Source organism: Podarcis raffonei, chromosome 11 (assembly GCF_027172205.1).
Source record: "Podarcis raffonei isolate rPodRaf1 chromosome 11, rPodRaf1.pri, whole genome shotgun sequence".
NCBI lineage: Eukaryota > Metazoa > Chordata > Lepidosauria > Squamata > Lacertidae > Podarcis > Podarcis raffonei.
Genome location: NC_070612.1, coordinates 28,822,884 through 28,846,253, shown reverse-complemented (window position 1 = coordinate 28,846,253; position 23,370 = coordinate 28,822,884). Strand labels below are relative to the sequence as shown.

Genomic DNA, 23,370 nt, shown 5'->3' with positions numbered 1-23,370 from the left:
CACCCAACCAAATCACCTGCAATCTGCCAAAAAAATGCCTCATCCTTGTTACAACTCCGCCCTCCAGCAAAAAAAAAAGCAACTCTGTTCAATACGGTGCGTTCCAATGCGTTACTGGAAGTTCAGGTCCGCGCGTCCCTCTAACACAGTTCTTAAATCTATGTCTCCCGCTCCCTCCCCCCCCCCCGCTCAATTGGCGTCACTTCCTGTTTTCATGAAAACGAGATCCGGGTCACTTGCATGCCCCGAAGAAAAAGTTTTCCACTCTTTCCCCGCTCCTCAGCCGGTCTCCCATTAAGAAAGCGGCGGGGAGAAGGGGGGGTGGGGGCAAAAGGGGCGGAGCCTGTCCGCGCGGCCGCTGCCATGGCTGCGAGGGGCGCCGACGGGTCGCGGGCGCTGAGGAGCAGCCGTTACGGTCGCTGGGCTCGCTTCGCTCGGCCGCTGCGTTTGCGTCCCTGCCTCGGCCGTTGAGGAGGAGGCGGCGGCCAGGCTGGGGTCAGTGGAAGCCGAAGGATGGCCGAAGCCCCGGGACCGCCAGGCGACGAGGTGGCGACCCTGCGGGGGAAAGTGGCTGCGCTGGAGTCGGAGCTGGGCGCCTGCCAGAGCCGCCTGGAGCGGGAGAAGAAGCTGCGCCTCAAAGCCCAGGCCAGCGCCGCCAAGTTACGGAGACGGGTAGGGGCGGCCCTCTCGCCTCAGGGGGTCGGGGGCCAGGCGGGGAAACCTCCGGGATAAGGTCGCCCCGCAACGGCCTTTGGGTTCAAGGGCTCTGCTGCTCTGGGGACAGGCGGTTGTTCCGCTTCCAGCCTGGGCCGCTTAGGCTCACTGCTGACTTCCTTGTCTCTCACCTGTTAGAAGGTATAGGAGCCTCACCAGGAGGAACGCCGGCCTTCCTAAGCACCTGGATGCTTTGATTTATTACATTTCTTTCTTTCTTTCTTTCTTTCTTTCTTTCTTTCTTTCTTTCTGTTTATTTATTTTTACAAAGTAATAATCATAAATAAGAGTAAAAATGTGCACTCCAACACTGAGACCATTCCATCGTCACTATCCAACCTCCCAAAATTTCAACACCTCTTGCGATGGTTTGACCCCTTTCTGTTTTTACAGTACAAATTCTAGAGACACCTTCCATATCTCCTCAAAATCATTTCTTCTGCATATTCCCTGGTTTACCATAACAACACATGTTAATTTATCATTAATAGCTATATCCCTCACTTCCTCCTTTCTTTCACCAAGGCACAGCAGCTTACATGGTTTCCTTCCCTGCTCCCACTTTTGAAGTACAGTGGTACTTTGGGTTAAGTACTTAATTCGTTCCAGAGGTCCGTTCTTTTTTTATTAATATTAAACTGTTCTTAACCTGAAGCACCACTTTAGCTAATTGGGCCTCCTGCTGCTGCCGCTCCGCCAGAGCACAATTTCTGTTCTCATCCTGAAGCAAAGTTCTTAACCCAAGGTACTATTTCTGGGTTAGTGGAGTCTGTAACCTGAAGCGTATGTAACCCAAGGTACCACTGTATTTGACCGTGTTAATCAGGGGTCAACAAACTCTTTCAGCCAAGGGGCGGGCCACTGTCCCTCAGACCTTGTGGGGGGCCAGGCTATATTTGGGGGAGGGGAAATGAACAAATTCCTATGCCCCACAAATAACCCAGAGATGCATTTTAAATAAAAGGACACGTTCTACTCATGTAAAAACACACTGATTCCTGGACCGTCCGCGGGCCGGATTTAGAAGGCGATTGGGCCGCATCTGGGCCTTAGTTTGCCTACCCATGGTGTTAATGCTCCAATATTGGCGACTGCTTTCCCTGGCTTTGTGCAAGAAGAGATAACCATAAATGTTATAATTCACTTGGTTTCCAACTCATTGTGTTACTCACATGATATGTATTTTTTTCACAACCCTTTACTGATAAAGGAAGTTCCACAAAGCCTAGGATTAGTAATGGATCATTCAGGCTTTTCTTAAGGCACACTGCTAATCCTAATGAAATTCATGGGTCAATCCCGCTAAGAGCAAGCAGGTGGTTGAGTGCAAACAGGATTGGAGTCTAGACACTGAGAAACAAGAGGGAGATATCAGCATGATTCTGTAGATCATGGTGTATGCAGAAATACAGTGTGTAAAGGGGAGTCAACTCCACAGCCCAAGGAGGATTTAGCAAGCTTGGTGGCCTTTAGGACCCCTGGAGAAAACTTCCTAAACTGCTGGGAGGAGAGCATGGCTGGCTAGAATCCTGAGGTCAGGGGTTGGCAAGGCTTACTGGGCATGTGCTGGATCACTCCCGCGGAGATCCTCCATGGGCCAAGCCAGCGCAGTGCAACACCAGAAATCACGTCTGCACATGTCCACGGTGCCAGAAATCGCTTCTGCGCATGCCCAGATGCTGGAAATCGTGCCTGCACAGAAGCGATTTTCGGCATCTGGGCATGCGCAGAAGCAATTTCCAGCGCTGTGGACATGCTTAGGCACGATTTCTGGCATGTGCATGCACAGAAGCAATTTCCGGAGCCGCGAAAGAGAGTTGCCGCGCTGTGCCAGTTTAGCGTAGTGCGCAGGGACTCGCCAAGCGGGCAGCTCGGTTCGGGGGTGGCTCATGGGCCAGTTAAGTGACCCTCATGGGCCGCTTCCAGCCCATGGGCCTTAGGTTGCCGACCTCTGCCTGAGGTGGAGCACTCTGGTTTGCAACATTTTGTACTTACAAGTTGAACCAGCAACATAATTATCCTGTTTTGTAGATTGAAGAACTCAAGAAAATCAGTGACGGAGAAAGATATGAGAAGGCAACATCCAATGTAGAAGTGCAAACCGAAGATGCTGCTGAATGGTCACATGAAGGTAAATAGCAAATGGTGCAACGTCAGTAATTAAAATAATTTTCAAAGGGGTAGCCGTGTTAGTTTCTTGCAGCAAAAACAGTCTAAAGGGACATGCAGCTTTCGTGGTCTCGAACCCATTTTATTAGGTTAAAATAATCTAACAGATAAATGATTCCTGTCCATTGCATTAATCCCATTGTTTGAAAAAAGTGAAAGGAGTTTTAATGAAATAAAAAAAGAGGTGGAATTTTCCACCTTAAAAAGAGGTAAATTCCAGGTGTATCTATTTGTATTTAAAACATTTCCCATTTATATTTCAGATATAAATTACTTGGTTGGTTGATTTATTTTGGATCATTTTATACCCATATTTTTTCTGTCTCTAAAGAAATACTTAAGTCAGCTTACATCCTTCATCAAATACAAAAACATCCCCTTTATGCAAACTCCTGACTCAGTTGTAGGTCTCATTTGTGTGTCACCAAACAGATGGGGAAGTGTTAATCCAAATTCTTTACACTTAAAAAAAATAAATCCTGACATGCTTTGGTGCTATTTAGTTATATACATTAAATGGAAATCCCTTTTTTAAGGCTTGGTTGCCTTGCGTCATTATCTCATCTACTTTGGAATTTCTAGACACTTAACATTATTATTTGCATGACCTTTGAGGCAAAGATGCTTATATAAATCCTAAGGTGGTGGTGCTTAATCTTCTGTGGGGATTTAGCTGTTGATGAAAGTAACAATAGCATTACTTGCAAGAAGTGCAAAGTTAAGCATATGTAAATATTTGATTTGATTTTTGATTATTTAATTTATAAACTACTTAATATATTAAAATATATATATCTAAGCAGTTGTACAAAAATAATATGAATTGTAAGGTTTTGTTATCCTTTTGGCATGCTTGACAAATATAGATAAGATGTACAGTTATAAATCCAACTTCCACATACTGTACCATACAATATCAAATCAAAACAGCATTGCTAATACATTTATTTCCTAACTTTTTGCAGGCTATTACTATTTTCATAATTATTATTATAATAGTTCTGATCCTCATGAGCTAAATGGAGCACAAATACAGCCAAGTTATGATAATGAAGGATCAAACTCTGATTGTGCAGATCAGTTACAATTAGGTGACCAGCCAGATGTTAATGGCACAGAGCATTGCGAGGTTGGAAAACAGGATGCTGTGGTTCATAACATGCAGGTGAGATGAGTGTTTCTCAACTTTTCTAGTAGTATTATTAGAATTATTACTTCATCAGAACAACTAGAGTGGGTTTCATTCATATACGTACTATCACTAGAGAACAAAGCCATTCCCTGTCCTTAAGAGCCAGTGTGGTGTAGTGGTTAAGAGCGGTAGACTCTTAATCTGGGGAACCGGGTTCGCATCTCCGCTCCTCCACATGCAGCTGCTGGGTGACCTTGGGCTAGTCACACTTCTTTGAAGTCTCTCAGCCCCACTCACCTCACAGAGTGTTTGTTGTGGGAGGGGAAGGGAAAGGAGAATGTTAGCCACTTTGAGACTCCTTCGGGTAGTGATAAAGCGGGATATCAAATCCAAACTCTTCTTCTCAAGATCCTTTGACTTGGTTCCCTTGGTTTTCCCACAGCACAAATGATTGCTACTATCTTTATGCAGAGGATTGTGTACAGAAACAACCAATCTAGTTTCAATTGTTGGATTTTTATTTCTTAATGACTTAGTATTAAGTGGTATTAAGTGCTGTATACATACAAAGTATGCTTTGTTCTGCTTTATAACTAGAACCTCAATTAAATCAGTAACTCTTTTTGTACAAGAACTAGCTTTATTAATGTGATTCCTTAACTGCATTAACTTTCATGTAGAACAGTGCAAATGGAATGATTAAAACAAATGGAATGATACTCACATTTGATTGACTTTTACCCTTATAATTTACAATGTGGGGAAAACCTAAGTAGGATTACCTATTTATATAAACCAGTATATTCCAGTGGATAGTGTTAGAGCCGAAATTGGATGTTGGCTTAGTCAGGGACTTTTTTTGAGCAGTTCACTATTTTGAGCTTCTATTCCCCATCCGTGGGATGATATAATAGCAGTGTACCTCAGGGTTGCTATGGGTAGAAACAAAATTAAGGCTGTGTGTTTCAAAGTGCTACATAAATATCCTCTTTATGTTGTCTTTCATAATCTTAGAAACCAGAAGAGCCTCTATTAACAGAAGGTACATTAGCAGAAAACTTGAGGGCTGCTGCAGAGGCTGCTGTGTCACAAACAGGATTTATATATGATGAAACCACCGGATTATATTATGACCACAGCACTGGATTCTATTATAACTCGGTAAATATTTGATTTGTTGCTTACTTCATATAAAATAATCTCATACTCCTCAATATAAATAACAAATTTAAACTAATAATGGATTTGTTGATAGTTGTTCTCCTGAAAAATATTTTCTTGGCTGTGAATAGCTTTTTCTTAATGTAATAGATAACGTTCATGTAAATACCAAAATCATTCACTCTGATTACAAATAAGACCTGTATGTCACAAAGGAGCTCTCCCATCTCCTGATCCTGCAGTTTTCCTTAAACTACCGGTAGATATTGATCTTATAAAGTTGTTCCATGCCTTCCCCACCCCACCCCCTCAAAAAAATCCTGGTGTTTTCCTTAGCACTTGTCTGCTGCATGTTTTTAATGTCTGGTTTGCCAAGGCAGCACAAAGTGCTTAGATTTGATTTGATTTGCAGAGCTTTGTATAAATCCCACTTCCCCTTGTGCAACTCCAAAATCCTTCTGAGGCATCCCAACTTGGTTTGGTGTGTGTTAGAATCCAGTACACACCTAATTGTATGCCTCCTATTCCACAAAGCAGTGAGCAATATATTTTGGAATGATGCAGCTCATTCAAAATGTGTTGATCATAGGCAAATGGTATCTGCAGTTGTACGTGTTTGTAGGGTGGCCCACTAGCTTTGTTCTTGACTCAAGTTCACTGTCAAAATTCACAATATCAGTAAAGAAAGCTAATCCTTTTATCTGACTCCACTATTATTTCCAACTGCCAGCCTGAAATTTAACTGCCACATTGTTGTGTGTCAGTTATATGTACCAATATAATCTGTTGTGATTAATTTCACTGATTCAACTGTATACCTGTTTCTGTGTACCTACTTTTGGGCCACCCTGTATATGAATTAGCAGATCTGCACTTATGCACAGTGAATCAATCACAGCCATTTATACCTAGACCTTCTAATATGAGACTAATTAATGAATGAATAAGATGGTATTTGTATGTCCATTTTGGAATCCCTTGTAAGTCAATTACAGTAAGTTAAAGATTACCCTTCACACATTTTTAAAATATGCATTGTTTTTCATTCTCAAAGTCTGGGTTGACTGAAGCATTGTTTAAAGTTAGACATGTTTCTGTGCTTGGATCAGTGTGCTTTAAACACATTCATCTTGTTTTTAAATTCATCCTTCCATCCTTTTGCCGGAGGTAGTTTTGTAGTTGAGCTGAAGCAGAAGAAATTTATGCATGCCAGAAGTTATTCAGTAGTCTTGCTTACCTATATATTTTAATTATCTTGATGGCCTGGAATACAGAGTTTACCATTCTTTTAAATGGATATGCATATCTATAGGATTGTTAAATTCTCACGGTTGTATTTGACATGGTGCTAAGTAAATCCTTATGTGAGCAGAACAAATTTGACTTGCACAATGGGACTATTCTCTATTTGCCTGCATGTCCCCTGAATTTGTTCTGAGTGTTCCCCCAACCCTGAAGAACAAATAAGGGAATGGTGTGGATATGGGAGAAGTCATGTTGTGCAAATGGAAGTAGTTCTACCCATGCAAGGATTTAGTTGAATATATAGTTGATATACTGAAGCCTTTGTAGGCATTGCTTATTTAAATTTGCTTTTGTTCCTGCTAATTTACTGTTCCCTTTCTAAGCTTTTCCATATTTTAATTTATGATTTTGCTATGTTAGTATACAACCTGCTTTATTTAATTTTAAGCGATTTACTGTTCTTGTTTCATTAAAGGAAAACCAACTATATTATGATCCAAATACTGGAATTTATTACTATTGTGATGTTGAAAGTGGCCGATATCAGTTCCATTCACGAGTGGATCTACAGTCTTATGAAACAGCAACTGCTCAGTATAGCAAAGACAGGAAAGGCAAAAAGAAGAGGAAAGATGCAGAATGGCCTAGGGCGAATGAGCTTAAGGTATCTTCACAACAAATTACATTTTAGTAAATAAAAATGTGATTGATGATGCATTTTTATCAAAATTAGCATCTTTCTAAGGTCAGGTAAGTATGGAGCATGTTTAAGAGAAAAGTTTATACAGTATGCATTCTAAATGGCTCAGAATGACAGTAAAATTCTCTTATTTTCTACATGGGGATTGATTTGTACTATATAAATGGATTATGCATGATGTGAGAAATAAAATTTGTAGCAGTTAGTTACTATATCCATTATAATTTGGGAAAACAATTGCTAAAAATTGGTCATTAATACATTCTTAGAAAGGAATACAACTTTGTGCTTCATTTAATGTTCTATCAGTGTATATATTTCATCTTGCCAAACAGAACAATCCTCCCTCTTTCCCTATGCTTAACCTATTCCCAGTTAACTGTGTCCATCCCAAATATACATGCCTTAGAGAATAGAAAATCAGACTGAGTGGATAAAGTGCCACTCTAGGAAGCCATGCTTAACTAAACAGAAAGATTGAATTGATTAATGGCTATCAGCCCTTGGTACATCAAGCTGCCAATGCTGTTAGGTTCTATAACTGTAGATAGAAGTGACTTGTCTTCACCTCTACAGACACGATATTAAAAAAACCAGCAAACTACTCTGGTGCTGTATGAGAAAATGGTTCCCATGCAGCAAAGTACACTTCTCTTCAGTTTAGTTGTGTCTCATGACTGAGTGATGTATTTTTCTTATCTTTTCGCTTTCTTTTATTGTGCATGAGAGCAGGCAGGATCTGTAAGTTGCTGGCTGGTCAAAATCAAGCTGTGTCAACTTGAGATCCTTTCTCCAACCTATTCCCAGTTACTTCAGTGTAAGTCTCACTGAACTCTGTGGGACTTGTTTCTGGATTGTGCTGTTAAGGACACTTACATTTACTCAATACGTTAAAGAGGGAAGTTGGTGGGTGAGGGGAGAAAAGGCTTGTACAGGCTGATTAAGTTGATAGATAATTTTATTGTGACTATGAATTTCTTCATCCACTGCCATTTGCTCATTTTCTCAGAGGAGGGAGGAGAATGAGAGAAATGGAACAAATAACAATATCAGAAGAGAGGAAAATAAAACTGTCCTCCTCAACTCCTCTGCAGGCCTATTCTAGACTAGCCTTGCCTACCAGTTGATAAGCATTTTTAAGCTTTCCAGACTGACATGAGGTCCTAGGGTGAGTTACAGGAAAACAAAAGATGAATTTTTAAACCACGTAAACCCAATACAAAATGCAGAACCAAAAATAGAGTTTAGAATGAATTAAAAAGTTGGGTCTTTGACATATATCTCAGCTGTCAAAGACCAGGGTAAAGAGATGCATCTTCAGCATGCAATAAAAGCCACATGATGGCTCTATTCTACCTCCAGAATTAAAGGCAGCATACCAGTTGTTGGGGAGATACCCTGAATCTCTTTTTGACAGGAATGTATGTCAGCAGCGGGTGCTGAGTATAATACTCTATTTAGACCTTAAAGCTGGCTGCTTGGAAATGATTGGCTGCCAAACCAATCCGTGGATCTCTTAGATCGCATGGCAATGGTAATATTTTGACTCCTTTCACTTGCAACACTTGCCACTCACCAAAGTGATACATTTTATACTGAGCAGTGGGCTATATTGGGTAACTGTTAAACTTCAGCACACCATTGCTGCAGCTCATTTCCCATCTTCAAGCTGAAAAGCAGGAAGGCTGTGTGATACTGTTGGTGCCGTGATGTTGGCGAAGGGTTTAGCTGTAATGATGCAAACAGTGATTTACTGAACCCTGAAGCCAGGGTTTGAGCAGGTGTCTAGAAAATGGGGAGAGTCAGCAGTTAATTTCCAGGCAGCAGTGTACTGGAGGATGCAAGAAGTCACCCTCTCTGCTGATGTTCTCTACATGTCCCCTAGGCGGGGATCACATACTGCCAGTCACTGCTGTTGCACCGAGTAAGGAGATAGCTACCACATCTGCCTCAAGGACACCCTTGTGGCCTTGTGTTGGGATAGACTTCTGAATTTCTGCATCTGTGCATAAGTCTTAAAACTGAAAGTGTCCTGGCTGCAAAGTATATCATGTTTCTGTAGCTTTGTACCTTCCATGCATACATGTGTGAGAGAAGGACATGGTAGCATTTGATCTTTTTGTTGTGTTAAGGAAATTGAAATATGCAGAATTTGGAAGCAATTTGTCCAGAGGTAATATATTTCCATAGTACTCTCAACACATACTTCATTTTTGCACTGTATTGTTTACTGTTTGCTACTGTTCATCTTTAGGTACATCAGTTGACAGAAACCATGGCTAATCTGAAGATTTCATCTTCTGGATTGGCAACTTCTAGTGAAGGTAGAGTTATGATACCAAACGCATCAGTCTGACGATGTTTAAAGTTGATCTTAAAGCACCATTAAAACAATTAATTACATGAAGATATAATTTAAGATCAATTCTAATTTACACACATATGCTGTGATTAAATAGGGGTTCTTTCTGCCTTAGACATGCTAAATAACAATGATTTATTTGTTTTAAGTTAAGTTTCAGGTATAGTAAGTTTATTAAAATAACCTAGTATAAAATGAAATAAATAAATTATAAACATATACTCTCATAAAATTGGATTTATGGCCCTCTTATGCAGGGTTCTATTTCTTCGTAATAAGAGAAGTGCAGGAAACACATCTTCAGTCATCAGACAGGTCATGTATTTATATTCTTGGAGTCAGGAACTAGCAAGGCATCACAGTATCTAGGTGGAATTACCATCCGTTATTTCACCAAGATGCACTACTGAGTCCTTACGATCTCATCCTGAGCTCTGCAGTATTTTCAATGAAGAAACTTAATATTTTTGGTTCTACCAACTAAACAGATGAGGAAAGACTATTTTGCCCAGAGGCAAAACTGAAAAGTTCTTGATACTTGTTGCAGCCCATCTTATACATGCTGGTTCAGATGTAAATTTCACTTCATTCATTGGGACTTGTTTCCAAATAAGGGTACATAGGATGGAAGCCTTAGCCTTCAAGTAAGTGATCTCCGTTAGTATCCTTGCATGCAGACATGCCTTATCTATAAATAGACATAATTCCACAGTACGAGAGATGTGTGGAGCACATGGCCAGTGGTTTTATATTATTCCTTTAGATTACATAAAGATTTATTTAGTTGCACACCAGTATTATTTAACTGTGGGAAACAGAAGATAGAAGGAATGCTTGCTCTGCATTTTTTAAGGAAATATGTGCATTTTAAATGGGAATCTTTATTTAAATTTATATCTTTTTCTTGGCAATTTGCATAATTTAAAGCGCTTTGATTTAAATGAGTCCACTTTGCTTGAAATAATGTGGGGAGAATGGCCCTCTTTACCACTCACACAGGCTCCTCTTAACTGTTCACCTTCCCCAGTTGCTTACATGCTCCTATTTCCCTAGCTACATGCACTTCTTTTTCTCTATATATTCACCATTTCGAAATGAAATGCCACTCCACAGGGGTTGCAAATTCTCTTTCACTTCAGATTTTGCTACAATTGGGAAATGACTGTGGTGCTTGCAGCAGGAATGATGAAGTGGAGCAGCAAGCAAAATAGGCTAGTGCAGGGATGGCAGGCACATTATGCATTGGGGGTTTTCAAATGGCAAACTGTATTGGACATATTAGCCATCATCTGCTTGTAGCAAAAATCTGTACAAGTCCATCTCTGAGAACTACTTGGATAAGTTTTTTCCAAAATATTTTGTTCCTAGTACAGCAGCAAAAACATCTAACACAGCAGATCTCACATGGACCATAGCTCTAAGAATCTAGAAAGCTTCATTTATCCTTATGTATGACTATTTGTTCATTCTCGACAATATATATATTTTGTTGTAAAATGCGTTCAAATATCTGATTGAACTTCCATTTTCAGAGAAATTTTGTGTGTAATAAGTTTAGAGAATGGCTTGATAGTTCATGAGTTGTATTTATTCTACTACAAGTCTGAATGTTAAAGAAGAATATTTGTAATTGTTTAATTTTTTTAAAGAAGCATTTTTAATTTCCATGTAGTCCACTGTTAATCTTGGCTTGCTTTCCTTTCTGTGATAACAGGAAATATTGCAGGCAGATTAATTATCTGAGAATATGAGAAGTGCTTTGTGTTTTAGTGTTACTTGTTTTTGTATGTTAAGCAGAGAGAAATATTGTATATTTGGGTTTCTTGAATGACATGTTGAGAGAAATCTAATAAATAAATGAAGCTTAAGGGAAAATAAGAAAAGGAATAATAGAGTCATAGAATTGTAGAATTGGAAGGGATCCCAAGGGTCATCTAGTCCAATCGCCTGCAAGGCATGATTCTCAGCTTGATTATACATGACAAATGGCCATCCGAACACTGTTTAAAAACATCCAAGGAAGGACAGTCCACCACCTGTCATGGAAATCTGTTCCACTAGTCGGAATCTCCTTTCTTGTAACTTGAATCCATTGGTTCAGGTCCTAGCCTCTGAAACAGCTTTCTCCATGTGACAGCCCTTTAGATATTTGAAGATGGCTATTCTATCTCCTCTCAGTCTTCTCTTCACCAGGCTAAACATACCAAATTCTCTCAACCATTTCTCATAAGGCTTGGTTTCCAGGTCCTTTATCATATTGGTTGCCCTCCTCTGCACATGTCCCAGCTTGTCAATATCCTTCTTAAATTATAGTGGCCAGAACTGGACACGGTATTCCAGATGTGCTCTGACAAAGGCAAAATATAACACGACTTCCCTTGATCGGAACACTAAACTCTGTTGATGCAGCCTAGAATAGCATTAGTGGGGGGGGTTTTTTGCTGCTGCATCACAGTGTAGACTCAGATTCAGCTTATGGTCTACTAAGACCCCTAGATCCTTTTCACGTGCACTACTGGCAAGCCAGGTGCCCCATATCTTATATTTGTGCAGCTGGTTCTTCCTGCCTAAGTGTAGAACCATACATTTGTTGCTATTGAAATTAATTTAGTTAGTTTGGGGGAGAGGACACATATTATCCTAAGAGATGTTCAGTTCATCTCATGCTTATGGAGGAGAGATAGTAACTGGCTTTTGTTTTATATGCCTGGGATGAATGGTAGCATTCATCCCAGTACAGATCAGGTCATTGATGCTGATACATTTGGGAATAATCACCAAACTGTTGGGCTGAGGGAGAAAACTGAAAATGTATTGATTAAGTAGCTGGTCTTAAATAATGCAGTATTTTGTGAAAAGATGGTTTGTGTTGTGTATTAATTGGATATGCCTATCGATACTGCAAAATTGCAGAAATGTAATCGTTTGATAGCTGTGTTTACAGTTCTGTTGCAGTGTGTGGCAGTGGATGAGAGTGTACAAATAGTTGTACATAGAGCACTGTTTGAACTGTAAAGGAACATTTCTACTGATAGGATATTGACGAGTATTGGTGATAGGACCTTAGTATTAAGTGTTGTGTGGATTTCCCACCTTAAAACTGGGATGATTCAGATACTAGCATACTTGTACAGTACTTTTTCTAATTTTGAATAAGAAAAAAATTGGTTTAAATAATCTGCAAATGTTGGTATGTGAGAGTGAAATGCTTTTATCCTAAATATTTACACTAGTGTAATGCCATGATGTCTGGGGCTGAGCTAGATCATTGGCCCCCTTGAGGGGGCTTGAGCACTGTATGACTTAGTTTTCCAGGCTAGGGATTTGTAAAGTACAGACATGTGAAAGGAGCAAGTGATCCCCAAATGCAATCTCCCTATGAGATGAGGAGCTAGCCTGCATAGTTCATGAACAGCATTTGAAGGGAAGAAGAAAAACTTCCCTATATCAAGGAGCTAGTTCAAACGCTAGGTGCCTGTGTACAGAACAGTGATCAAGAATTAAAAGAAGGTTGGCAATCTCGTTCTCCCTCCCAAACAAATCTGGCCCAAGGAAAGTCAACAGCAGATCCACTATTCTGAAGGAGCAACTGGTCTGCTTGCTTTCTGTCTGGCTAGCTCATCACGTTGGAGGTCCATGCCAGGCATACACTCTCTTCTATGAAAAGGAATGGACAGCTATTTGGAGAAATATATTGTTACTGTTCCTCGGTGTTTCCTGTCACAATCTGAAAGTAATAGTTAGTTGGTTGGTTTGCTGGCTAGTGCAGTACAAGAGCACTGAAGCAAGTAGCTTAGAACAAAGAAAGGAAGTTTGGAACACAAGGTTTTTTAACTGGGAAAGGGGGAAAGAGGAAAAAATATAGAAACCTCCGCAAATGAATGTCTAGAATGGATAGCATCCTTTGCCTTTTTTATTTTAAGTAAAGACAGAAACTCTGAAAAGTTAATGAAGGGGTTTGAAGATTGGAAGAGGACCTTTAGTCATGATATCTTAGAATGGTTAAAATTGATCAGATACCAAATGATTTTTCTATTTCCCATTACAGTACTAGCTTGCTTGCTTGCTTACAGATTTTGCATCTTGTGCCTTAAAAGAATCCAGTCATTAAAAGAACAACGTTATTATCATTCCTCAAGTTTGATTTTCATTCAATCTTCTTCAGGACTTGAAAACAGATGAGCAGAAATCATCCAGCAATCTGAATTGCCTTTTTACCACCAATGAGCTAAGTTCTCCAGAAGAAGAAAAAGGTCCAAATCTGAAAAAGGCTAAGGTGGACACTGATACAAGAAACAGCCTATCAGCCAAAGAATCAATTACCACAACTGGCACCAATTTACGTTTTGAGAACACACAATGTACTGCTGTGATAGAGGATAGTAAAACAGAGACAGAGAGTGAGCCTGAAGAAGGGGAAATTACAGACTCTGAAGAGGAGGACTATAGCAGTGAAGATGAAGTAACAAGTGAAGAAACTGTAAATTCAGAAGACACTGACAGTGAAGGTGAATCCTGGGTTTTTACAAAGTATCCTTAAATATGTATAGTTTGGGGAACAAGCAAAAATGGATAATATCAAAAATTGAAACCTACAAGTTTGAATGCTATAGATCTTCAGCAAAATGGCAAAAGTTGTCTTGATCTCTCCGTTTCTAGTCTTCAGATGTTGCAACTAAGTATGGATAACTGTAAAAGCTGTATCTTATCACTATAAAAGCTGTCAGATGAAGATACTTCATGACGTTGCTGCTTACATGGATCTATTTAGACTTCTTACTTGAAAATATTGTATGTGTAAAGTGGAGGGACACTAATGTTATGTTCAGAAATTAGTGTTTTTCTTCAGATGCTTACTCTTATTCGTGGTGTGTATAAAAATGTACACCTGCATAGCTGGTTGGTTAAGAAGCTGTTTATATGGCATTGTTTCTGAAACAGACACCCCCCTCGACTAATCAATATTTTATTTTCATAGTTTGATGTTGAGAAAGTTTTGTTCTTTTTGGTCTAGGAATATTCCAGATACTGGGAGCAATACAGTGTCCCCTGTATATAGGAGTCTAGGCGCCCTTCGTTCTTTTGTTGGTATCATTGAATACCACTTGGCAAGCACTGGTTATTAGTTTGTCCTTGTGCTTCCCACAGTGGCAAGTAGTAGGACCTTTCTCTTCATCTTAGAGCCTGTATCCAGGTTCACATCTGGAGTAGCTGTCATGTAGTTTAGTATTCAAGTTGGCTAAATATCCAGATTCTGTGAACAGCCCCAGTGTCTTCTTCCTCTGTTGCTGCAAAAGCTCTGTCTCCTTCGTGGCAACACTTATCTTCAGTGCCCCTTTCAACTAATTCAGCACATGGTCATTGCATCAGTTAGGAAATTTAGCACTAGCCTTCTTTCTACTCTAAGAAGAAGTGGGAGTTCTGTCTGCTGGCCTTGGCTGCTAGCAAAAATAATTGTAACTATCCTGATGCTGCCTACTTTTTAATTTAAATGTCTATTACCAAGATAAACTTCCTGGCACAACAGAATAACCAGGCTGTTGATTTCTATGGGCTCTTAAAAGGCCAACTTTGGGAAAATATGCTAGTCAAAAGTTTTTCTACTAGATGTGCTTGTACAGTTAATTTTTACAGTGTTTTGATGCATTAACCCTTTTTTGGTTTAACTGATGTACTGGCTGAACTCAATGGTTACTAGCCACAAGGCTGGCTATTTCTGCCTCCATGTTTAAAGGCAGCACACTTCTGAATAACAGATGCTGGAAACTGCAGGACAGGAGAGTGCTTCTCATATGCATGTGGTTGGCCACTGTGAGAATAAGATGCTGTGGGGCATTAGTCTGATCCAACAGGCTGTTCCTACAGTCTTAACCCTACTTTTGAAAATCAAGGGTGATTGGGGAAATATGACATTGATTTGTCTGATGCTTATTTTTTATTGATTTAGGCGGAGACAAGATTTGGCCCCCTTGTATTAGAGTGATTGTGATTAGATCACCAGTACTGCAAATGGGATCTCTGTATATCATCACAGCTGTCAAACCTGCCACAATTGGAAGGTAATACAAAATATGCAAAAGAAATCCATGCTTATGTTAGCTGATAAGATTGCCAATTCTATTGAACCAGATTGAATTGAGTGGCTTACAATCAGACAGCACGATTTTTCTGTTTAAATCAATTCATCATACTCTTTGACTCCTAGAATAGTAGCATGCCAGGGATAGATGCCATGGCAGTTCACTATAAGAAACTAGGGTGGTGATTGAATTCTGTTGAACTTTGTGTATTGCCAAAGGCAAAATACTGTGTATTGGGAATTAGTGCAGTACAATAAATAGTATTTTAATATATCTGAACTAGATCATTCAGTGGTAAAACTACCACTAAAGTCCATATTCACTACATATTTAAATTGGTTTGAAGACGGCATGACTAAGAGAAATTTGTAGTTTTTGTAGTCTAGCATTTTGGTCTGAAGAGCTTTACAAGCAGCGCTGGTTAGCTGAGTCTAGCTGCTGTTTTAATTTCTTAAAATGCCACCCATGTAGCATCCCTCCAGTGAGAAACTATAATGATGGCTAGACCCAGCCATCCAGCACTGCTTGGGGTACTGGACTGTAAAATATCATTTAAAAGGAGAGCCGTATGCAAGCATAGATGGTAGGTCCTGCCAGAGTGCTGCTCAGTGTTATAGCATAAGATTGCACAGTTGAGTCCTTAAGGCGTCTTTTCACAGTACTTCTCCTTGTGGGCTTTGTAACTGTTGCTTCTGTTTACAGAGAAAAAGATATGGAACATACACTGCAGATTCCAGAGGTTGGAGTTAGTAAGGTAATTAACTCTTTAAGGACTTTAAAAAGAGATCTTAACTTGTCAGTTACTTCATTTTAAACCTAATGCTGTGTTACTGAAATGTGCTCTGTATTAAAACACTTTATTTTTTAACAGTTTCATGCAGAAGTATACTTTGATAACGAATTGCAAAGTTACGTTCTTGTGGATCAAGGCAGTCAGAATGGTACTGTGGTTAACGGAAATCAAATTTTACAGGTAAGCATAACCATTAGGTGCTGCTGCCTGGTCTACCCTTTACCCATCACTAGAAATTGCCACTCCCCTTTTTATCCTTTCTGCCCTTCCCACCCCCACCCCATAATGCTGCTACTGCTTGTACACACTTTGTGATCCCCTTAATCTTTCTCTGAAGCAGCAGTACAGAAACCTTTTATCAGCACTTATCTGCAGTCTAGCTTTCCCCCTTTTTTCCCTTCTAGCCTAAAACAAAGAGTGAACCTCATGTTCTGGAACATGGTGATGAAGTGAAAATTGGGGAAACGGTTTTATCCTTTCACATACACCCTGGGAGTGAAACCTGCGATGGATGTGAACCAGGGCAAGTCAGAGCCCATCTTCGCCTTGATAAGAAAAGTGCATCTTCAAGTAAGTGATAAAAATGGCTTGAGGGTTTTGTTTTGTTTTGTTTTTTTAATGCACTGTCAATTTCCAGGAAAAAGATTGATCCCAAGTTGAAGTAGATAAACAAATGACTTAACTTGGAAAAAGGCTACACGTTTTTGTTATTTTTACACTACTGAAGAATTTTTAAAATAAATTTGCCTTCAGCCTAAAGGTGGTCTTGCCTCCATTAAGCAAACTAAATCTAAGATGCAAAAGTTTCCAGACTTCATAATTTCATCTTTTGTTTTAGCTCACCATCTTCCAATTGGATACTCAGAGTGGTTAGGTAAGGGTTAGCTACCTGGGCAGCATTCAGCCCCATCCTACTTTTCTGCAACTCCCATTTCAGCTGAAAGAAGTGAAGGTCAGCTGGGAACGATTAAAGAGCTGCAGTTTGCTCCTGGTGCCCCAAGTGCAATGAGAGAACTTCATCTCGTGGTGCTTGCAGGACCATAGATCAGCAGTAGAGCACCTACTTTGGATTCGTATGGTCCAGGTTCAATCCTCAGCATCTTCAAGTATAGCTTTGAATGTCCCATCTGAAGCCATGGGTAGCCACCGCCAGTCAGTGTAGACAGTGCTGAGCTAGATGACCTAGTCAACTGGCTCTGTATAACAGCTTCCTATGTTCCTGTGCTGGGAGGAGAGAGGTACTTAGTCCTGAAAAGACAAGCTTGAAGGGAAGCACTAATCACTGGCTTATACACTTCTCAGTACTGAATGAGGATACCAGACAACCTTCAGCGTAGTACTCTTACAGCTATATATCAACTGTGCCCTACCTCCTAATATGCAGTGTAGGGACTGGCAGTTTGACATGAAACTTACTGCAAACCCCCAAAGCTGAAGAAGATAATCCATTATTTAGATCGAGGTGGGGAGCTTTAGGTTCAGAAGCTAAATAGATGGCCTCCCCTATCTCTCACTGGCCCTGCTCTGCACTCGTGTGCAAACTTACCAAGTTGGAATATATTTTTGAACTGTTATAATACCCTTTGCTTGCCTGGAGGAAGGCTGGAGAGCCGTGTGTGTGTGGCCACATCCACCAATAGTGCACAGCCCCTGGAAGGTTACCTGTGAGTGAACATGGCCCTCAGAATTAGAAAGGTTCCTCATCCAATTTAGATAATAGGGAATCCATGGTATGCCTAGAAGTTGAATTCAAATGGCCAATAAGATATTTTGAAAGTGCTGTTGTGCCTACAAGTAAATTCACACACTAGCCTTAGCATAACACAAAAATTCCTCTAGTTGAATTCCCATCTGCCAATGGGTCTCTGCTGACTTAGTTGAATCATCATCTTGTACTCTTTCAGTTTGCACTGTTCTGACAAAAGAAGAGAAGGAATTGGTTAGAAGAAAAGAATTAAAACAAATTCGTGTTAAGTATGGCTTGCAGGTAAGTTCCTTTTTAACAAAAGTTGTCTGATAAATTACTGGATTTGGGGACATACAGGTTTTAAAAAAATATTTGTACTGTATTCTGCATCATATTCTTAGTTGTAGAAGTTACAAGTGTTGGTTAGATGGGAATGAATTGTCTTATGAAACACAAGAGTAGAATTCATTGAGACTGTGTATTCAGGGTAATTTTACAGCAGTTGTACCAGGGACGACACTGTCAAAGAGAGGACAACTCAATCTTCTAGATTGCAAGCAGGGTCTTTCCAAACTGTCGTTGCTAACATACAGCTGCATTTCAAAGCAGTCCTTCATGTGCACACTTAAGAATAACTACACACAAACAAAACTCATTGCAATCAACTAAATTCAACATTTAAGCTAGTAGCCATTGCTCCAGTTTGTGACAACAAATTAGAAAAATAAATTGTGCATTATGTGAAATAGTTCTGGGTTTTTTGTCATGTCATGGGATAGCCTGATTGCTAGTATTTGGGAAGGGGAAGAAAAACTCACTTCACTTTCAATATATAGTAAAACACTACCATGTTCCCCTGCCCCCTTAGCTGTCATTTTTCCCACTCAGTTAAGAAGCCCTTAGTCATTTCACCTTGTAGGGAAGATGTTTCAAGTCCCAATCATTTTTACTGCACGTATCTGCACCTTTTCTATACTGCAAGGTTTTAAAGGAATCTATGGAATATTTCTAGAATTACATCAAACTCTACAGTATAATATGCTGGGAATTGAGTGTATTTAATATGCACCTAAAATGTGTATGAGTTGTTTTTCCCATTGCCTGTGCCTTATTGTTAAATGTATTGTTTGGAAACAAATAAGTTTCCAAACATGGGGTTGATTGGTTGTTGTTTTTTTAAAGAATACAGAATATGAAAATGAAAAAGTTATAAAAAACCCAAACTACAAAGACAGAGCAGGAAAACGCCGTGAGACAGTTGGAAGTGAAGGAAACTTTCACAGAGATGATGCTCCAGCCTCTGTACATGTGTAAGTTGCTAGTTGGCTGGTTTTCTGCAAGTATATATATCTCTAGAAATGCGTTAACCTATCACACATGCAGTGCAGTTATTCACATGGCTTACTTCCAGTTCTCTAAACCACATATCATTTACTATCTTTTTTTGAAAGTTGTTTATCTATTCACTGTGCATTTGAACACCTCTTAAAATAATTGTAATCAAACTGTATTTACTGACTTAAAAATATACACAACTTGATTGTAAAAAAAAAGCCTCAAAGTGGTTTACAAAAAGATAGAACAAAATTAAGAAAAAATAACAACCCTATTTTAAAATTACATCAAATTTCTATGCATCTGAGTAGGCTTGTCTAAATAAGCATGTTTTTAACAGACACTAAAATGAGTATAGTGACGGTTTTGCATTATGGTTTCTGAGATCAAAGAGCAGGTTCTTGTCTGTGTATGGATACAATTGGATGCCATTTGAATCAATATAGTGAACTGGACCTTTTAAAAACAGCATTGATCTTGGCCTCCAATTTCAAAATGGCACTGATTTTTTTGTTTCTTCGCATTCTTGAGCAAATGCCAGGTATGAGTTTGCTAGTATTATATTGTTAGTAAATAGTCTACCATGCAGAAAAATATTTAGGTCCTGATATAAACTATGGATAAGCAGATTTCACTGAACCGTTTCAAAAAAATGACAATTTGTAGTAAGGCCACTGTATCTTCACTTATTTTGGCTGTAAGAAAAACAGTTTTCTCTCAAAGTGTAAAAAAGTAAATAGTTCCTTCCCATGTAAAAGTTCTTTTTTTTTTAAGTGAAATTAGTGATAGCAACAAAGGTCACAAAATGTTGGAGAAGATGGGATGGAAGAAAGGAGATGGGCTCGGAAAGAGTGGTGGCGGAATGAAGGATCCGGTAGGTCTACTTCAATGTATAAATTGGGCAAAGCTTAGACTAAAGCTGCTATCCTATTTTCACTTCCTTGGAAGTAAACCCTGTTGAAACGAATGATACTTGTTTAATAGGATTGTGCTGTGGAGTACACTCACACTGCAATCCTATGCACAATTTGAAGTGTCATTGAACTTTGTAGGACTTCTGAGGTTGCTTACTTTTAGTAGTTTTTGATGGTTTTTTTTGTATGTTTTCTGGGATGTATGTTTTGATTATTGAACCTATTTTATTAATGCACAATGAATGATAGATACATATTGTAGTAAAATGGGGGGTCATCAGTTACTATTTCAGATGTGTCTTGTGATTTGGCCTTGTTTCAGCGAACCACTTCACTCAGTTCAGGTGAGCCCAAACAGGAAGTAGATTTTTTCCTTGCAAATTGTGCTAGATGAGAGGGGAGGAGGGTTGCTGCTACTGTTTGTTTTAGGAAACAGGCTTGAGTGGAGGTAGGCAACACACAAACACCCAACAATGGGAAAGCTTGGATATGAGGGAAGTTTTACAGACACTTTTTCTATCTATGTCCTATTCTATGATAGTCATTCAAATGTGCAATTAATATTTCATCAAAAGAACCCATATCATTATATTAAAGAAAGAAGCTGAGTGAACTGCAAAGGGCACTTTACTTGTGGGGAAGTTTGAGTTCACTGGTGGGGAATTTCCTCTAGTGTGTGTGTACACACACACACGCATGCCACAAACTATCATTGCTTTCATGCTATTTCCGGTCAATCTTGTGGAGTTCCCTTAGGCATCTGGCTGGTCATTGTAAGAGCAGAATGCTGGACTGACAGGCCTCTGGTCTGATCAGCAGGACTCTTAAGTTCTTGGAGCCATTCCACTCAGAAAATATTGGAATTCCCTCCAGTACCTGTCACTATGGTGCAGGTACAGTGGTACCTCAGGTTACATAGGCTTCAGGTTACATACGCTTCAGGTTACAGACTCCGCTAACCCAGAAATAGTGCTTCAGGTTAATAACTTTGCTTCAGGATGAGAACAGAAATCATGGTCTGGCGGCGCGGCAGCAGCAGGAGGCCCCATTAGCTAAAGTGGTGCTTCAGGTTAAGAACAGTTTAATAATAATAAAAAAAGAACGGACCTCTGGAACGAATTAAGTACTTAACCCGAGGTACCACTGTATATATTCTAGCTTGTGAAGTGTACCCTCAGCTAGATAATTTATTGGACCTCTTCTACTCTTTCATGGCTATCCTGAATAAAAACATACTTTTGAGATTTGAAGGTACTACAGTTTGTGTACAAGAAAAGTCACCGGCTGTTTCAGTCAATAAAATGGTTGTAGAAGTGGGCATTTGGAAGTAAAATAAAATAGTGTGACTGATATTGTTACCTGTTAATCCCACTGTTCTTTTAGGTTTAGACTTATTTTTTATATAATGTTCTGTTTTTATTTTTTTGGGTAAGCTTTGCTGAAAGTGTCAGTTGCATCACACATACACAGATGGTGGCTTTATCATGAGAACATAGTTTTCAGGTTTCCTCATTATGTGCTTCTCTCCAGCTTTTCAAGATATTAAAAGTTATTGAATGCATATTATTTGTTGAATTTATGCTTATAAGAATTCATTGTCTGGCAGATCAAACTTCAGCTGCACAGAAAGCATGCAGGCTTAGGTTCAGCTACTCCTACATCTGCAGAAGAGGTTCAGATCATCAGCACCAAGAACAGAAGGAACTGGGAAAAAGCAAGAGAGAGATTTGCAGAAAAATTTCAGGAGCCTAAAACACAGAAAAATGCACCAAAGGATCTGACTTGGGTTAGAGAAACTGCAGAGTGACATTCAGCATTTAATGTTACCTTGGTTAAATAGATTTTTATTTTATGCTAAAATGGAAGTTGGATTATTTGTATATTTCTTAGACTGCTGTATTGGCTAGTTATCTGCAATACATGGTTGGTTTATATGTTTTCATTTTTCTTTAAAACACAAAACGTGTGACTGGCCCAGGACTTGGTTGAATGGATTTTGATATTAAACTTTCAGAACTTGTGGGTAATTTATGAGGGAAGACATTTTAACCCACCTAGTCAGTGAATTGATATATTCATTAATCTATTCTTGGACTCTTCATGGATCTCATAGAAATGTGTGAACTGATGCAAAAAAAAAAAATGCCTTGTGTATATGGTTAAAGTCCTTTGAGAATTTTTGTAGCAAAAGAGGGAGCATTATTGATATGCTTCACCACTTCACTATTATATGAAATTAACCAAGATTTTCTAACAACCTTATTTTCTTCTGTGAAGGACATTATTGAGGGTTAAGTATTCATCTTGTTGTAGTCTTGAGGTAGCATGTTCAGAAACTGCCGTGATATACAAAGCTGTAATACACTTTTAAGAATTGTTACTACAGAATTTATATGGGAGGATTGTGACTGATTGCAGATTTCCTGGCTGGACTCAAGAATTCTCCTTGAAAGGTTAGCATACAATTCTAGCCTAATTTTTCAGTGTGCATTGGGTTCCAAGAAAACTATATTCAATCATGCATTTTTTCCACCTGCATTCCAAGAGTTCTGTACTACAATTATTCTTAAAGTGTAAATTGGTCCTAAAATAGAAACTGCTATCTGATTACTATGTAAGTCTTCAAGCCACTCTGAAATAGGCCGTTTTGAAATCAGTGGAGTGGCTTCGAATCTCGGCAGACGAGCATTATTTATTAACCTGTTGGGCCTGTTCTGTATCCATTGCTGGCAATGGAGTTTAGGCCAGGAATCTTGGTTTACTTTTGTTTCAGGGCGGAGGTTGAACACTTATTTATTGAATGTTAATAAAACAGTGCTTTCAACATTTGTGGTGTAAAACTTTAATTCATGAAGGTGCTAGGCAAAAGGCAGTTAAACTTCATTTTTTAAAATCTCTTGTATTTCTGGGTATAGCAATCTGATTTCCAAGAGCCATTCAAACTGGCAATTAGCTGAAGAGGTGTATACCTTACCATAGCATAACTTAGTTATAATTTATTACTTAAAGATGAGATGCTGAAGCGATTAAACTGACTACTCCATGGAAGGCTCTCCCCTCTGCTATTCTGGACTCCAG

The 23,370-nt window shown here is 39.2% G+C and overlaps 1 protein-coding gene across 2 annotated transcripts; it reads left to right on the top strand.

The window, feature by feature from the left end:
- Positions 1–375: 375 nt before the first annotated feature.
- On the top strand, positions 376–23,118 carry AGGF1 (angiogenic factor with G-patch and FHA domains 1). Of its 2 annotated transcripts, none has more exons than XM_053407744.1 (14): positions 376–672; positions 2,746–2,845; positions 3,849–4,048; positions 5,030–5,176; positions 6,897–7,085; positions 13,649–13,991; positions 15,431–15,542; positions 16,266–16,317; positions 16,435–16,536; positions 16,761–16,926; positions 18,261–18,343; positions 19,226–19,353; positions 20,153–20,252; positions 21,899–23,118. In XM_053407744.1, the coding sequence occupies exons 1-14, from the start codon at positions 514–516 to the stop codon at positions 22,097–22,099; spliced, it is 2,082 nt and encodes a 693-aa protein (XP_053263719.1). In that variant the 5' UTR covers positions 376–513; the 3' UTR covers positions 22,100–23,118. The 2 variants fall into 2 exon arrangements, with proteins under 2 accessions (XP_053263719.1, XP_053263720.1); XM_053407745.1 differs by lacking the exon at positions 13,649–13,991 and adding an exon at positions 9,376–9,445.
- The last annotated feature ends 252 nt before the right edge of the window (positions 23,119–23,370 follow it).